This window comes from Bos indicus, chromosome 11, assembly GCF_029378745.1.
Source record: "Bos indicus isolate NIAB-ARS_2022 breed Sahiwal x Tharparkar chromosome 11, NIAB-ARS_B.indTharparkar_mat_pri_1.0, whole genome shotgun sequence".
Classification (NCBI taxonomy): Eukaryota; Metazoa; Chordata; class Mammalia; order Artiodactyla; family Bovidae; genus Bos; species Bos indicus.
Genome location: NC_091770.1, coordinates 98,565,417 through 98,582,513, shown reverse-complemented (window position 1 = coordinate 98,582,513; position 17,097 = coordinate 98,565,417). Strand labels below are relative to the sequence as shown.

General features: G+C 54.9%; 2 protein-coding genes and 1 long non-coding RNA gene across 10 annotated transcripts in view; 1 reads left to right on the top strand and 2 right to left on the bottom strand.

The window, feature by feature from the left end:
* Window positions 1–27: 27 nt before the first annotated feature.
* On the top strand, window positions 28–16,677 carry GOLGA2 (golgin A2). 8 transcript variants are annotated; one of them, XM_070799327.1, is made up of 27 exons: window positions 28–185; window positions 1,712–1,834; window positions 2,809–2,889; window positions 5,898–6,014; window positions 6,283–6,326; window positions 6,429–6,492; window positions 6,896–6,955; window positions 7,146–7,226; window positions 8,016–8,054; window positions 8,552–8,614; window positions 8,703–8,796; window positions 8,887–8,993; window positions 10,071–10,129; window positions 10,420–10,561; window positions 11,419–11,505; window positions 11,609–11,716; window positions 11,920–12,007; window positions 12,360–12,697; window positions 13,028–13,141; window positions 13,775–14,020; window positions 14,101–14,176; window positions 14,429–14,517; window positions 14,779–14,997; window positions 15,091–15,193; window positions 15,291–15,397; window positions 15,471–15,624; window positions 15,710–16,677. In XM_070799327.1, exons 1-27 carry the CDS (start codon window positions 105–107, stop codon window positions 15,922–15,924), a joined length of 3,099 nt encoding a protein of 1,032 aa, XP_070655428.1. In that variant the 5' UTR covers window positions 28–104; the 3' UTR covers window positions 15,925–16,677. The 8 variants fall into 8 exon arrangements, with proteins under 8 accessions (XP_070655428.1, XP_019826481.2, XP_070655431.1 ...); XM_019970922.2 differs by lacking the exon at window positions 2,809–2,889; XM_070799330.1 differs by lacking the exon at window positions 5,898–6,014.
* Window positions 9,614–12,173, bottom strand: LOC139185854 (uncharacterized). Its single transcript, XR_011569445.1, has 2 exons — window positions 12,124–12,173; window positions 9,614–11,021 (listed from the first exon to the last, which is right to left on the bottom strand). It is a non-coding gene; the product is annotated as an uncharacterized lncRNA (long non-coding RNA).
* Window positions 13,003–17,097, bottom strand: part of DNM1 (dynamin 1) — a 47,767-nt gene continuing 43,672 nt past the window's right edge. Inside the window, exon 22 of the transcript XR_011569444.1 lies at window positions 13,003–13,019. The gene's annotated coding sequence lies outside the window, so the exon portion shown is untranslated. The remainder of the gene's footprint in view (window positions 13,020–17,097) is intronic.

Genomic DNA, 17,097 nt, shown 5'->3' with positions numbered 1-17,097 from the left:
GCGGCCTCCTAGTACCGCCCCGGTACCGCCTTCTCTTGGCTGAGTGGCACCGCGGCGCGGTGGCTGCCGGAAGCGATTCCGCAGAGGTTGACGGGATCGTGCTGATGTGGCCCCCCCTTCCCCCGCCCCGTCCCGGGATGTCGGAAGAAACCCGACAGAGCAAATTGGCTGCGGCCAAGAAAAAGGTAAAAATGTGCGGGCTCGCGGCTCCCTGACCCCTCCGAAGGCCGGGCCATGGCCAGAGTTTCTGTGCTGCCTCCAAGGCACACGGGGTGAGCCCCTCGGCGCCCCTTGGCGCCCCCCCCAACCAACAAAGTCTTCGCAGCCAGTCCCGCCCCCCCCACCCCTCCACCCCCCGGCTGCCCAGTCTCCGCCGCCTTCACTCGTCACCCCCAGGTGACTTTGGATCGGTGACCCCCGTGGCTTCCCACACCAGGCTTGGCCTTCGTCTCCTGTCGCCCAGAACCGGACCTCCGCAGCTCCCTGGTCTCCCTAACTCCCTGACTCCGAAAACCTTGGTCCTGGCCTTTGCATTTTCCCCCCACCAACCGCCCCCTCCCCTCAACGCGGAGCGGCTACTCGGGCGTTGCTAGGGATGAGTGCCATGTGGCTACGTCATAATGCCCCTCGGAACTGTCATTAATGCCTAGAAAACTCGGTGTTAAATTTTACCACCCAGTTCCCACTGTTTTCACATCCTTTCCAGTGTCTCTGGGTCGTGGCAGCAGCTTGAAAAAGGGGACTCGGGGGGCTATGGGACCTAGGTTTCAGAGGGACCTGGGTTTCAGGCTCCCTCACCTCTAGACTTGTTCCCCCATCGTTTGATGCTGATAGTGTAAAAAGCCTACATTTCCCCCAGTGATCTCCAAACATTGACAGTATCTCTGGGTGGCCATGGGAGGTGTTTGGTTTAGTTTGGTTTTCTCCCAGGTCTCTCTATCCAGAGAGACTTTCACATTTTTAATCGGAAGTTTCTACTTCACATTGTAATTTTCTGTGATTCTGAGACCAGAGGGCCGGTCACTCAGCATTTAGTGCTCCTCTGAGGAGCACATCCAGGGAAACTGAACTTCACAACTGGGAATCTTTCACAAGTCATCACCTCAACGTGGGGCAGCCCAAGTGCCACAGGATAAATATGGGACTGATGGGTCAGTTTTGCTTGATTTTCTTGGGAGAGAAAAAGCCTTTTATACTCAATATACTTAGGGATGACATTTGCATAGATCGGGATGATTATAATGGACTTCTCTCTGAAATGTGTTTGGGTTGTCCTCTTTCTGTTACGTTCCCAGATTCACTAGGGGTGTGTGTCTTCTCTACCTTCTGCCATTAGGATACATTGATGTAAAATTTTGAGACGTACTGGTGTGAAGCTCTAATAGAGATGGAGGAAGGGACCCTGATGCCTGATTAAATGTTTACTTTTCCTCTTCTGCTGCTGATTTTGCCCCCTAGCAGCTGCGGATTGATGTTGTAATCCAGAACTCAGTCAGAAGGCTGAATTTAAATTCCGTTGTTGCCTTTTATTGCCACCTTTTGCTCCTAGCCACGATATCAGTCCATTTCAAGTCATTGAGGATGACAGCCCTTGGAGGGTTGTTGTGGCGTTAAATCAGAAGGCGAAGAGTATTTTGTAAACTTTGAAAGTAGGATGTGGATCCAAGGGGCGTATAGTTCTCATGAGCCTCACTGCTTTTCCTTTTTACAGTTAAGGGAGTATCAGCAGAAGAACAGCCCTGGTGTTCCTGCAGGAGCTAAGAAAAAAAGAAAGATCAAGAATGGCAGTAGCCCTGAGACAACCACTTCTGGTGATTGTCCGTCACCTGAGGATGTGAGTCTTGCCTGACCGCCTTCCGGGGATGAGGCACTCACGGGGCAACAGTAGAGGGTAGTGGTTAAGATTGTGGAAGAAATGTCAGATATTGGCTAAGAAGTTTGGGTTTGAATTCTCCCTCTCCCTCTGCAAGGGATATGGTTTTGGGCAAATTGTTTAAGCTCGTTGGATCTGTGTCTCCACATTAGTAAAGTTGGGGTAATACTGTCTTACACCAAGGAAGTTGAAATGAGATTGTCGTCGTTTTTATAATAATCCCCTAAAATAGAGCCTGGTGCAGAGTAAACTTTCAATAAAGCGTAGTTGCTAGTTGTCTTAACTGCTCTGGTGATCTTCCCCAGCCTCATGGGGAAAGCCAGGCAGTGAAAACAGCTGCTTGCCCTCAGACTTTCCATTTAGAGGCCCCAGTAGAGCCCCAGAGTGTGTTGAGGAGAGGGCCTCAGGCACTTGGATTAGGAGACCATCTGAGTTTTAAGACCATCTTTGCCACCAGCTTGCTGGGTGGCCCTGGGAAAATCACTTCCTCCCCTGGGCCTCAGTTTCCTCATCTGTAAAATGATACTGGTGGATCAGATTATTGTCTTTCAAGCTTATTTTTCAGCTGTAGCCCCTCTCCCCCAACTTTGTTCAAATGAACCCTTTTTCTGAAGTCTGGTTTTTAAGAGTCTAGGCCTGATGGTCTAAGAAGCTTTTAAGAGCTGCATTGTTCATCTGAGGAGCTATGTGACTGCATGGTTCAGGGGACTTTTCCATCTGTTTGTTTCCCTTGATTTCTGCCTTTGGCAAGGCAGCAAGTGGCTACTTGGAAAAATGACCCAGGCCGGTATTGATCCCTTTTGACCCCTTTCTCTCTTCTCCGGCATTCCATTGCCCCAACCCAGTGTCTTCCTTCCTTCCTTGACTCTCTTGCCTCTCTAAGCCACTTTTCTCTTTCTCCCCTGCCCTTGTTTTTCCCCTTTCGCCTCCTGTAGATTCAGGACATTCTGGAGGTGCTGGTGTCCGACCTTAACCGCTCCAATGGGGTAGCGATCCCCCCATTGGACAAGTGGAAGGTGAGGCAGTGCCAAGACCCCCTCTCTGGCTTGCTCCCTCCCAGCTCTGCATGCCCTGAGGCGTCTTTGTTGTGGGGGAGACTTTGTCTCTGGCTTATTTTATGTTGCTGTCATTAACCCTCGGCCTGTTCATGTCTGCTTTTTCACCTGCTTGGTTGATTGGGTTCTTCCCCTTGCCTCCCCCCCACCCTGCCCCCACCATTTTTTATCATCTTGGAGAAGGTGAGATGCTCCTTGGAGGTTAAAGGTAACTTGGGAATAGTTTCTGGAGCAGGTGTGTGGGATTAGGGCTCTTTGAGCCTTCAGTTTGAACGCCCGGTGGTGGTCTCAGACTAGGAGAGGTTAAATAAAACCATACCTTCAAGTCTTGCCCCCTGGGCATCTGTCCCCAAAAGACCAGTAGACCACAAAGCAGTTTGTGATTTTTTCTTTTTAGTTCCTCAGTTCCTTTTGGTTTGGCAGTAGGGAATGTAGGGTTAAGAGAAAAGGAGCTTACTTTATAATAGTTACAAGGATTGAGGTTATTTTTTCAATGGAACTCACTGTAAGGGATATGAGGTTCATCAAACACATGAGTGATCAAGACATTCTGCCCCTGTTCTCTTTTAAGAATCCACTGGACACAACTGTATTCAGTGGGCCATTGAAAGCAGACAGCTAGTGCTAGGTGCTGGAGAAGACAGGTGAAAGAAGCAAGCCAGGACGTGGCGGCATTCCAAATGCTCAGCGGGGGCAGAGGTTCATTCTAAATGGATTCCAGGCTGGAGAGGGTGGCAGCTGGTTTGAGGATTAGAAGTGGGGAGCATTCATCCATATTGCAAGTAGGGGACCCAGGCAGAGGGTGTGGTCACAGGTAACCGCCAGGACTATGAGCTCACAGAGTACTTTCGGGAAAGAAGGGGAGCCTGGGATGCACGTGGACTAGGAGATGACCTCCTCCAGACATGATGTTGGCACTTCCTCCTTAATTAACTTCCTCAGGGAACATCTCCCAGGCCAGAGGAGTAGGACTGGAAGGGGGCCAGGTCCTGCTGGAGGTGGGCAGGGGGAGCGGGGTGGGGCCAGGGCCCTGGTGGCTGGGGTGAGAGAGTCTTCAGTCATCAGGCCTGCTCACACCCAGTCACTCAGGTCTGTCCAGGTGCTGTGACTCACCCTGTTGGCTCTCAGAGGAGACGCTGGGCGGCCTGGGGAGGGAACATGGGCCTCCAGGAGTCCCGAAGCCCTGGTCCGCATCTGTCTGTCCTGGAAATGAAGACCCATAACCCCATGTTCCCTTCGTGTTTTATTTGTCATTTTTTTTTTTTTTTTTGCTGCACTGCACAGCTTGTGGGATCTTAGTTCCCAACCAGGGATTATTAAACCCATGTCCTTTGCATTGGAGGCATGGAGTCTTAACCACTGGACCACCAGGGAAGTTCCCTTTCTTGTTGTTTTAAAATCCTCTCTTATATCAGTAACTGTTTCCCACTTAAGTTTTCTACTCTAGTAAAAAAAAAACAAAAAACACTAGGCCTGTGATTACAGTATCCTAGGCAGAGTTGATGACATTTCCAGAAATGAGGAATAATGGATAGAAAAAAGTGTTTTTTTTTCTTTTTTAATGGAATAGGACATTTGAGGGGAGTGGACAATGTGTTTTGAAATTCCATACTTAGTTTTATGATTCAAAATTATGAAATAACTTGGTTGTTCACTGAATTGTCATATTTTGTATATTTCAGTCTTCAGACAAGTCCTTTTTTCCCCTTCTGAGCTCTCTTGTTTCTAATGCTAGGGATCCCTGGGTGCCAAGATGCCAGGAGGGGCCCAGGGCTCCCTAGGGCCCATGGCTAAGAGTGTGCTCCCCCCACCCCCGAAGTCTCACACCTCGCCAGCTGCCGAACCCCTACTCTTACCCATTAGATTCAGGAGTACAGGTTGGCAAGGCAACACCAGGTTCTGGGGTCAGAGGTTGCAGTGTGGACAGTTACCATGCCGACAGTTTGATTCTTCTTCAACTCCCCAGGCTCTGTGGTGCTTGCTCTAAGGCGGACAGTAGATTTGAGTTTTCAGAGGCCAGGGCTGCGGCGTCCAGAGAGTAGGCTGCCTTTTCCCTCAGGAGAGGTGCAGCCTCTCCCTTCCAGATCCACCTTGGCTGCCTGGCGCTCTTCCCTGGTCAAGCTTCAGCTGGTCAGTCTTCTTCAGTCTCACCTGTTGAACATTAGCTCTCAGGAGCCAGCAGCTTGGACTCAGTGTCAGTCAGGCCTGAGCCTGGAGAGAGGCCGAGTGGGGCTCTGGTCAAGCAGGTGGATTCACCTGGGTGGGGGAAGAGGGGACTTCTCTGTGGCCCCTGGTCCTCAAACCCACGATTCTTCTCTAGGAGGCCAAGAGTAGATGTCTTCTCTCTGGTTTTCAGCTGTTCTCGGTTGGGTAGGTGTTTAGGAGCTAGGAGCTTGGGGTGGGGTAGTGGCCAGTTTTCTTTCCACCTCCAGGAGCAGGAGGAGCCTTCTTGTTTGGCGGCTTCTTTCCCAAAAAAGGCATGACTCGAGGACACGCCCAGTGGTTGGGAGGAGGGATGGAAGGGAGAGCAGGAAGGAGGAGGCAGATGCTCTCTTCCTTTATCACTGCCACGTTCTGCCCAGCAGGGTCCCTGGGGAGGGTCACTCTGGCACAGACTGACCCTCTGGAAAAGCAGTGTCTGCCTCTCCCTGACCCGGCACACGTTCCTCTTACCTGCTGCGGCTGCCACAGGGCAGCCTGGCACTGCCTCTGACTGAGCTCCACAGAGGATGACACCCCATGTTCAGGAAGCAGGCCTCACGGCCCTCGCCCTGAGCCTTGGTCCAGGAGGCGGCAGAATGGCCCGAGTTCTAGGCGAGCCGTAGCCACACCCCTGCGTGGCTCCCAGCACGTGTGACTGTCACGACTGCACAACACCGGTCCTGCCCGCTCTGCACCCCTGCACTCATGACAGCGAGGCGCTCTTTGCCCTGCATGGCCCCCTAACCCCCTGCTCTGTTCTGTGACAGGCGCCCAAAGACCGCGCCGCTCCTGTTACACCGTCTGCTGATGACACCGTGTCACCTGGCGGTGTCCCTTCCCCCAGTGCTAGTCCCCCCCGTGTCACTAGCATGGCATCAACTCAGGTTTGTGCCTCTTCCCCCTTGGCCAGCTCTGTGTTTGCCCCCCTCCTATCTCCCGGAGGACTGGACCTCCTGCGGACCCTCGTCCTTTTTTTCCAGGTATCTTGGCTCTGTGAGCCAGGTGCCCTTCCTGAGGACTGGGATGGGGGAGCCCAAAACCAGACTCCCCTTAAGCTTCAGGGAGATGGAAGGTGGTTGGAATGAGCTTGGTGCCTGTGGGTGGTTCTTACTAAAAATTGAATGACCAATTCCTGTGTTTCTTCCCAAACAGAACCATGATGCCGACAACGGTTCTGGTCCCATTGACGAAAGCACGTGAGTGTCTCCCACGAGGGCAGCAGTCCCTAGGCCACTGCCCCATGACCCCCTCTTTCCCATCGAGCCTCCTGCACCCCTGACTGCTGTGTTCATCCCCAGATCCTTTTCATCCACCGAGGGCCTGCGACAGCTGTCTCAGCAGCTCAACGGTCTTGTGTCCGAGGTACCCCGAAAACTGGAGCTCGGCATGGGTTAGAGTAGGAGGGAAAATATGCTAGAAAGAAACTGAGGCAGAGACTCCCCAAAGGAAGGGAAGATCCTGGGACCAGGCAGCTTGGCTGGATAATGTTTAGCTGATCATTACTTCTCTGAGTCTCCTCTTTGAAGCCATGCAAATGAAGGGGTTGGATGATGAGATTGGTTACATTGTTTGATCCTGCAGATAAGAGCTCTTTGGGAGGGGAGGAACAAGGGGGAACTGAGAACCAGGAGAAACTGGCACAGGGAGGGATTAAAGGGCAGGAGGCAAGTTAGGTGGAAGAGGAAATGTTGCCAGTTGATGGGGAAGGCAAGGTGCTGGAGGAGGTCAGAGAACATCTCCATGTGAGCCCTTTCGTCTCTCCTAGTCTTCATCTTACATCAATGGGGAGGGCCTAGCATCTCCTGCTAATATAAAGAATCTGGAGGTAAGTGGGCCTACACTGTGGCCCAGTGACCCTGCAGGCCAGCCCTGCCCCCTACCTCCTCCCATGGCGGGGGCTGGGTGCCCCACCCAGCTGAGACAGCCCAGACACCCCCCAACCCTAATGATTGCTCTCTCTACCTCTCCCCCACCCCTCCTCCACCTCCTCCTCCTCCTCTCTGCATGCGCCTCAGAGCCGGTACCAAGAACTATCAGTAGCCCTGGACTCCAGCAATCTAACAAACAAACAACTCAGTAGCAAGATAGAGGAATTGGTAAGAGTCCGGTGTTGTCCCCTGATCCATGCTGCCAATATGGGGCTCCGGTCTCACCCTGGGGCTCTTGAAGAAAGGGGCTGGGGATCCCTGGTGCCAAGGGAGAAGGGGGTGCTGGGGGGCCTAGGTCTCAGCTGGAGGGACCCCGGAGCATGGCATGCAGCATGGCTCTCTCTGTGGCTGCCCTCTTTGCCTACTCTGTTCTCCAGACACCTCTGCTCGAGTCCTCCCCACCTTGCCATGGGTCTGTTGCCTGTAGGGGAGGCACTAGCTTGACTGATGTGTTCCAGCCCTGACCCAGCCCCTGATTTGTTCCCACTTGGACCTTGGACAAGTCACCTCTCCTCCTTGGCCTTTAGTTTCCTGAGGAGGTAGAATCAGAGGGTGTCCAAGGTCCCTTTTAAGCTCCAAAAAAGATTTCAGGGTCCTTTTCATTCATGTCGTATCGGTGTTAAGAACAGAACCTGGCCAGTGGTGTGTTTGCTCAGCAAACATTCCTTGAATGCGAGCTGGCAGAGGGTGGTCTTCACCTTCTCAGACTCCATCTCTAGAGGTTTATGTCATTGTCCCTTCAAGGGAATCAGATCCAGACTCTTGCTGCTGTAGCCATGAGCAAAACCTGCCAAGGCTCAAAGTCTCTTAGCTTGAGAAGCATTCGTTCATTCATGTCCCCGTGAACCCTCCCTTTCTAACCCCTTCCTGGCCCCTGCCTGTGGCCCCTCCTCCTTGGTCTGAGGATCATGGGGGAGGAGGACAACCTCAGTCACCTTCCTTTGCCTCTCCCCGCAGAAACAAGAGAACCAGGAAACTTTGGATCAGCTGGAAAAAGTAATGCGATTTCTTTGTTTCTTCCATGGCTAATGGGGCTTCCCTGGTGGCTCAGTGGTAAAGAATCCATCTGCCAATGCAGGAGATGAGGATTCAATCCCTGGGTCAGGAAGATCCCCTGGAGAAGGAGATGGCAACCCACTCCAGTGTTCTTGTCTGGGAAATCCCATGGACAGAGGAAGCCTTTTGGGCTGTAGTCCATGGGGTCGCAAAAGAGTCAGACATGACTTAGCGACTAAACAATCCATGGCTGATGGGTTTGGGGGAGGATTCAGATGTAGAGGACCATTCTCCTCTTGGCTGCTTACAGCCTGGAGGAATAGGTGGCTTCCCTCTTTCCCTCCTCGCCCGTCTTCCACTCCCTGGGTGCCGATTATCTGTTCTCATTGGTGGGCCTGTCCTGGGCCTGTGGTGGCATCCCCGGGCGGGGCACATGTCCTTTTCTCGTTCACTTTTGCCTCCTCCCAGTAAGAGTTGTTTCTTCTCTCTTTCTGCAGGAAAAGAAGGAATTTGAGCAGAAGCTTGCAAAGGAGCAAGGGGCTCTGAGAGAACAGCTCCAGGTGAGTGGACTCTTCCAGGGTCCCTTGCTGCCCCCAGGAAACATTGCTTTTGCACATTCTCAGCACTCGTTTGGCCTTTCTCCCAAAGGTCCACATTCAGACTATCGGAATTTTGGTGTCCGAGAAGACGGAGTTACAGACAGCTCTGGCTCACACCCAGCAGGCAGCCAGGCAGAAAGCAGGTGGGAATCTAGGCACCCTTTTACCCCTGGGCTGGCTAGGCCTTTGGTGGGATTCCTCCTCTGGACTTCCCCTCTCTGCTGTCATTTTAGGGGAGTCAGAGGATCTTGCTAACCGCCTGCAGTCTTCCAGGCAGCGCGTAGGAGAGCTGGAGCGGACGCTGTCTGCAGTCTCCACGCAGCAGAAGCAGGCCGACAGGGTGAGCCCGGCAGCCTGCCCATCCCCTGGAGGTCGTGTGGAAGGGTTGTGAGCCTAACGGTCTCTGCGGCAGCATGGAATGACTGGCTGCCCACACGGCAGCACTGTCCGTTTCTTGCTGCTTTAGAGTTGTGTGGTTGTGAAATGCGATCTGGACACGAGTTGGTTGCCGTGGGCGAGTTGTGGTGAGGGGTGGGGGAGTGCCACCTAGAGCGAGCACTAGATGAGCCCAGAGCCTGAGTGCCAGCCAGCCCTGCCTTTAACTGCATGGGCTCTGGCTCAGGTGCTGGGTGTTCAGGCTGTGAAGGTTCAGATCAGTATTTTTAGTCCATGACCACACTAAAAAGGGAGAAGTACATGTGTGTAATATATATGGCATGTTGGAAAGGACTCATATAAAACCCAAGGACAGAATTCCCTGGTGGTCCAGAGGCTACGACTGTGCTCCCAGTGCAGGGGGGGAACTAGATCCACATGCTGCAACTAAGGCCCAGCGCAGCCAAAGAAAGAAATATTTTTAGAAGGCCCAAGGGAGAGGCACAGGGTGCTTAGAGACCCGTCACTTTTGTACCTTCTGAGTTTGGGGTTATGTGAGCGTCCCATCCATTCAAAAAATGAACAAAAGATTACAGTGCAATTTAATCCATCCCTCGTAGTCATTCCCCAACCCCAGGGCAGAAAACAAGGTTGAAGAATCCCAGGTCTAAGTGATTTTAGGCGAGCTCCTTAACCTCTAATATTCTGCATTCACCGATAAAATGGAGATAGTAGCTGCCTTCCACGGTGATTGTGAGTTGGAAATGGGAATGTTGGCTAAGAAAGGGTTCAGAAAAGGTTCAGATGTGATGCTGCTAACAGTGAGAACGGTGGCCAGCCCAGAGTCAGACTGCCCCACCTGTCTCTTCCAACCTTCCCGAGTTCTTACTAAAACCACAGGAGAGCATGAGCTTGGATGTGCTTTGAAAAAACGTAAAGCCTCACACCAGGTGAGGACGTGTTGCTGGGAGTCGTTCTGTTGCTGTTGTTGGTCTGCATTTTCCGCCTGCCTTCTCCTGACCTCGCCTTTCTGTGTTCGCAGTACAACAAAGAATTGACCAGAGAGCGAGATGCCCTCAAGCTGGAATTATACAAGAACAAGTAGGATGGGGAGTGATGGGGGGGACTGGGAAGTAGGGGAGATCCAAGGGAGTGGGGTGAGAAAGAGGGTACATGTTTGGACGTGTGCAGAGCCAGGCTGTCAGTCAGCCATGCCCCTAACCCCTGCTATGGCCTCAGGCAGCTTGTGTCTTCTCTCTGGGCTGCCACTTGAGACTTCTGGTGCTGGGGTCCCTTCCAAAGTGACTTTTATGGCAGGAGTAGTGGGTGGATCACGGGAGCATTCCTCTCTGTTCAGTACTCACACCTCCCTCCGTCGCCTCTGGCCACAGTAAGAACAACGAGGACCTGAAGCAGCATAACTCAGAGCTGGAGGAGAAGCTGCGGCTACTGGTGATAGAGAAGTCAGCCATGAAGCTGGGCATTGAGGAGCTACAGAAGAAGCTGGAGATGTCGGAGCTGCTGCTGCAGCAGGTAGGGCTGAAGCCCTGGGGTGTGCGAGACCCACCTGGCAGGGCCAGGGCCTCTCGGGGTCATTGTGGTGCCCTCCGACCAGGAACCAGAAAGTGTGGATCCTTGTTCTGGTTCTGCCATAGACTTCTCTAGAGACAAGAGAAAGAGTGGGACCTTGCCCAGATCTCAGGAATCTGATATGGCTTATTTGTTTATATATATATATTTTTAAAGCATCCTAATTGAAAACTGTTGTTTTATGGATGATATTGGGTTGGCCAAAAAGGTCCTTCGAGTTTTTCCATAACATTGTATGGAAAAACCTGAACAAACTTTTTGACCAAACCAATAGTTGTAAGGCCAGCCCGTGAGTTTCCGCTTCCTTCCTCTTGAATGCCAAGCCTCCAGGTAGACAGAGTGCCCAGGTCAGTTTCTTCTTCATTGTTTTGGCATGCCCAGCAAATTTCTGCCTTCCTGCCACCTGTAAGGGTATGACACGTTCGTATATTGGAGTACTATGTAACCATTATAAAAACTTAAAGTTATCTTGTTTTCAGCAAAGTGAAATTAAGTTGCAGAACCATATATGATACTATCCCTGGCACTGTGCATCAATGAAGCATGTTTGCATACCTGTGGAAAAGGGTCAAGAAGGATACACACTGGATTGGGGAGGCTGGGAGAACTTTGAACACTTACTATCAGAATTGTTTACATGGAGTATTTAGTGAAAATAAAGCTATTTTTTAGTGAAAATAAAGTAGACATGGTACTAACAATATTAAGGATAACCCTGAGTTGTATGCTGACCTTTTGGGGGTGGGCGTTGTGTGGATCAGCCTGGGCCCCCCAATCTAACTTTGTTTTTCACCATCCAGTTTTCTAGTCAACCTGCCCCTGATAGCAGCCAGCAGTTACAGCAGGCCCTGGAGGAGAGGGCACAGCTGGAGACCCACATGGAGCAGGTGAGGCTTTACACACAGAGGGGTACAGGAGTCCCCAGATGACCATGAGTAGGTGAGGCCCCCCCTGTGACAGCCCCTGCTAACTTCTGCACCCCTCTTGCAGCTGAAGGATTCCCTGAGGCAGCTGCAGGCAGAGAGAGACCAGTATGCGACAAATCTGAAGGAGGAGAATGCCATATGGCAGCAGAAGATGCAGCAGGTGTTGGAACAGGTGAGGTGTGACCTTCAATCCCCCCCGCCCCCCCACCTTGGATAGGTCACTTGGTCTTCCTGGGCATCGTGTCATTTGCTGTGCATAGCTGGAGGTGGACGTGTGTATCTGGAGGCGGGGGTGGACAGGGCTACGGTCAGCCAGCCCTTACTTGACCTCTCCTTCCATGTGCGCCCCCACCCCCATCTTGGTGCTTTGAGCAGATGAGCAAGTTGAAGGAAGAAAAGGAGCGCAGCGTGTGTCAGGCTCAGGAGCTGGAGACCAGCTTGGCCGAACTGAGGAACCAGATTGGTGAGCTGGGCCCCAGGGACCTGGGGATGGAGGCCGGCGTTGGGGCTGGTGAGGGTGGCCGAGATTGGATGTGGGTGGATGGAAGGGCATCATGGCCCAGGGAAAGAGATCCATACCAGCAGTTGGCAAGGCTTGCAACTTCTCTGAGCCTCAGTGTCCCCATCTGCAAAAAAAGGGGTGAAGTGTGCCCACTGTGGTCTGAAGCATAAAGAGCTCTGAACGTGTCTTGAAAGATTGAGCCAGGAAGCCAAGACTGGGGGCAAGGAGGCCGAGTTAGGAGCTGTGGACCCCGAAGAGGGTGCTTTGGACGCGGCCCAGCCAAGAGACCCTGATGGTGTGCTCCCTTCCTCAGCTGCGCCCCCGCCCCAGGAGCCCCCGGCAGGGCCCTCGGAGGCAGAACAGCGGCTTCAGGCGGAGACTGAGCGGCTCCAGAAGGAACTAGAGAGCCTGGCTGGGCAGCTGCAGGCACAGGTGAAGGATAACGAAAGTCTGAGTCACCTGAATCAGGAGCAGGAGCAGCGGCTGCTGGAGCTGGAGCGGGAGGCCGAGTGCTGGGGGGAGCAGGCGGAGGAGCGCAAGCAGATTCTGGAGACCATGCAGAGCGACCGCACCACCATCAGCCGTGCGCTGTCCCAGAACCGCGAGCTCAAGGAGCAGCTGGCCGAGCTGCAGAACGGATTCGTCAGGCTGGTGCGCAGCCCCGCCTGCCCAGCCCTCTCTCCTCCCTGGCCAAGCCCTTTGGGGGTGGGGTGAGACACTTAACCCCTGTGGTGGCCTTGGTTTTCCCACCTGTAAAATGGGTGATATGGACCTTTCATGACTGGTGCCCACAAAGGCACCCTGGGAGCCAGAAAGCCCCGCTTGGAGGGACGTGGGAGGGTATGAAGGTGGGTGATCTTTCCTACCTGGCTCCACACTTACCTGAGCTCTGTGAGCTCCACACTTCCACTTCCCCCGTGGACAGATTCTGGAGTCTCCAGCTGCGTAGGGTGGCCACTCACTGCCCTTCTCTCTGTGCAGTCCAATGAGAACATGGAGGTTACCAGTGCACTACAGTCCGAGCAGCACATCAAGAAGGAGTTGGCCAAGAAGCTGGGCCAGCTGCAGGAGAAGCTGGGGGAGCTGAAGGAGACGGTAACCCCTGCCCCCAAAGGAAGGGCTAGGAGACAGGCACCCCTCCAGACAGGTGGGTGGGGGGCAGCCAGAACAGGTGACCCTGGGGTCCTTCAGAGCCTGTGACTGATTACCCCCTGGCCTCTGACTTTCAGAGTTGGGTAGCCCTATGCCGTAGGTCCTTGTCCCTGCTAGAGGCATCAAGCCCCTAATTAGAGAAAAGAGACATACGGTGGCTAGCTCCTTGGGTTCAGCCCTGGATTCCAACCTCGCATCTCTAAGGCTCAGTTTCCTTATATTAAAAGGAAGTTAGTATTTTTCTCCTAGAAGCATTGGGGGATTAAAGGAGAATCCTGCAGGGAAAGCCGCAGGCATTCAAGTGTGCACCTCACAGCTGTTGGCTGGAAAAGCTGTTCTGCTTTTCCACTCATCCACAGCCTCGAGTTAAGATAGAAAGAAGCTTGCTATGAGGGGTGAGGCTCGGTGAAGGCGGCACGGGGCTCTGGGCAAGGAAGCCGGGGCACAGGCAGCCGGCAAAGCCCTGCACAGTGTCTGTCTCCGACCGAGGGGTCTGTGCCCGGCCTCCCCGGCCCAGGGGCTCAGACTGTGGAAGCAAGCCACCCCCCGCCCTCACCCCCCGGGGTCTGCCCGCAGGTGGAGGTGAAGGGCCAGGAGGTTCAAGATCTGCAGCAGCAGCGGGACGAGTACCTGAACCACCTGCAGTATTACGTGGCCGCCTACCAGCTGCACATGGCCGCCTGCCAGCAGCTGGCCTCGGATAAGGAGGCGCTGCACAAGCAGGTGCTGCTGCAGACCCAGCTCATGGACCGGCTGCAGCACGAGGAGGTCCAGGGCAAGGTGGCGATGGAGGCGGCCCGCCAGGAGTTACAGGAGACCCAGGTGAGAGCGTCGGAGCACTGGGCCCCTGAGGGAAGGCCTGTGGCCTGTGTCCCTCCTCACTCTCTTCCCTGGCCCCTTAGGAGCGCCTGGAAGCTGCCAACCAGCAGAACCAGCAGCTTCAGGCCCAGCTGACCCTCATGGCTGTGCCTGGGGAAGGTCAGTGGGGAGGCCTGGAGGGAGGACACCGGCCCGAGGAGCAGGGGGACGTCTGGCAGCGTGGCACCGAGTGGTTGTTCATTCCTGAGTTACATGAGGCCACGGGGACTGCGGGTCCCCTTCCCCCCGGCCACTGGCTGGCCCAGGGCTGCAGAGTGAGGTTGGGGGCAGATCTGGGCTCCGAGCTTTCTTCCAGGCCTGCTCCGCCTCCGTGATTGGGGGGCCTGAAGACCCCCTATCTGTCCCCAACAGGAGATGGACTGGAGAGTGAGGAGCAGGATGAGGAGGCTCCGAGGCCTAAGCTGAGCGTGCCGGAGGAGCTGGAGAGCCGAGAGGCCCTGGTGAGGGCCTGTCTCACTCCCCCCACCGCCACCCCACCCCACCCCCAACGGTTCCTCTCAGACACCCTTTGCGGTTTCCTCCCTCCATCTCTGGTCATCCCCCAACCTCCCCTGGGAGCCATGGTCAGCCAGCGTGTCATTCTCCAACCACAGGCGTGCACCCCGAGACCCTGAGAAGGGGCGTGTCTCTTTGCCTGCCCGCCCACCCCTCTCTGGTCCTGCGTGTCTGCCAAAAAAGCATGTGTGCCCTCTCCCCCGCAGGTGGAATTTTTCCACTCGGCCTTGGCCAGTGCTGAGGATGAGCAGGCCCGGCTACGCAGGCAGCTGAAGGAGCAGAAGCTACACTGCCAGCGCCTCTGTCACCTGGCGGCCACAGCCCAGGATGGGGTGGAAAAAGAAGCCCCCGCCCCCAGGACTGGGGGAGACAGTGTGCCCGCGGAGGCCCACCAGGCCCTCCAGGTGGCCATGGACAAGCTGCAGGTGCGTGAGTTGCCCCCCAGTGGGGTCCAGGAAGGGTGGGGGGCCCTGTGGGCAGGTCGCTGCTGAGCCCTGACCCTGCCCTTCTGGCCTCAGGGCCGCTTTACAGAGCTCATGCAGGAGAAGGTGGATCTGAAGGAGCGGGTGGAGGAGCTGGAGCATCGCTGTATACAGCTGTCTGGAGAGACGGACACTATTGGTGAGTGGGGAGGCCGGGCCCGGGATGGGGGCGGGGGGCTGGATGCGGGCAGTGCCACATCGCATCTGAGCCCGTCTGCCCTCCTCGCCTCCCGCAGGAGAGTATATCGCCCTCTATCAGAGTCAGAGGGCGGTGCTGAAGGCCCGGCATCAGGAGAAGGAGGAATACATTAGCCGGCTGGCTCAGGACAAGGAGGAGATGAAGGTAGGGGTCCTTCTGCCTGTCTCTGCAGGCCAGGGTGGGGTGCGGCAGGGCTGCTGAGTATCTCTCCCTCCAGGTGAAGCTGTTGGAGCTCCAGGAACTGGTTTTATGCCTGGTGGGTGAACGAAATGAATGGTATGGCAAATTCCTGGCTGCCCAGAACCCTGCTGGTGAGCCCACTACAGCGCCCCACACCTGCCAGGAGCCCAGCACTGCTGACAGTGAGGGTGGTGAGTAGCACCCTTGGGGGAGTGGTGGGCAGGCAGGGGCGAGCTGGTACACCACTCTAAGCTCTGCCGCCCTCTCTCCCCAAAGGTCTCCAAGAGGTGAGCCTCGCCGACACTGTGGAGCCCCAGCAGGGGACCCTGCCGGGCCAGACCACCCCTGAGAACCCCACCGCGCAACAGATCATGCAGCTGCTGCGTGAGATCCAAAACCCCCAGGAGCACCCAGGCTTGGGCAGCAACCCTTGCATCCCCTTCTTCTACCGAGCTGATGACAATGACGAAGTGAAGATCATGGTGATCTAGTGGCCTGACACTGGCAGGCAGAGACCACAGCCGTGGGGCCCGGGGGCTTTGCCCCCACCTGTCCCTGCCTCCCCGTCCCTCCTTCCTGGCCCCCCCTCATCCCTAGACTAGCACGCGGAAACCCTTGAAGAAAGGGGTATAAGCCCCCCATCCAATGAGGGGAGACAAACAGGTGCAGACCCCTTGCCATCTTGGCCAGGGCTGTGTCTTGATATCTGGACTGTTACTAGTTCCAGAGAAACAAAGAGCCAGAGGCTCAGTTAAAGGCAGTTTATTTAAGAGGCGGGCCTTCTTGGGGAGCAGGGGCTCCCTGGTGGCCTCCTCACCCCTACCAAGCAGTCCTTTCAGAGGGGCTCATCCATCCTCTATTCAGAGGCACTTTGGGGCCAAGTGCCCCCTCCTTGCCCAGCTTGACAACTGGGCAGCACTCTCACAGGCCTTGGGACAGTTGGGCAAATTGAGGCTAGGCAAGGACATAAGCTGGTGGCGGAGTGGGCTCCCTCCCCAGTGTTTATACTGTAACTGTGTAACATTTTGTATATTCTGGAGGTAGGGCAGCACCCCCGTATCTCAGCAGAGGTTGGAGCTGGTGAATGGGGAGGAACTTCTATTAAATATTTGGGGCTGGGGAAACTTATTTATTAATAGTATAGGGTAGAGAGAGAAGGTGGAGGCGGGGACGGGTTTGTGCCCGGGTGATTCGACTCCTGTTTCGTTTCACTTTTTATTTCTGAATAAATGAATTTAGCCATACTGCTTGTCCTGGTGTGTGCCTTTTTTATGTCACTGGGCCCTGAGGTCTGTGCCATGAGCACTGAACAGGGAGCAGGTCCTGCCAACAGAGGGCAGGCTTCTGGTTGTGCCCACCTCCAGGGTGTCTGGGCACGTCCAGCGGGGCTGAGATCTTTTGAGGCCTGTCACCCACTGCCGCCTGGTGAAGCCTGGGGGACCCCAGGGGGACTCCCAAGGGGCTCTCAGGGGCCGTCCTGCCTTAATAGCGGAGTGACTCAGAAGCTGGATCTGATCTCAGGGAGGGGAAGCAGAGTGCCACAGCACCAAGTGCTGACTTCTGGCTCAAGTGTTGTCCATTCCATCACCCTGTCCCTCCACAGTGCCTGGCTGGCTCGTGCCTCTCCTCCCGGGCCCCCTGGTGGCCAGAGCAGGGTTCGCAGG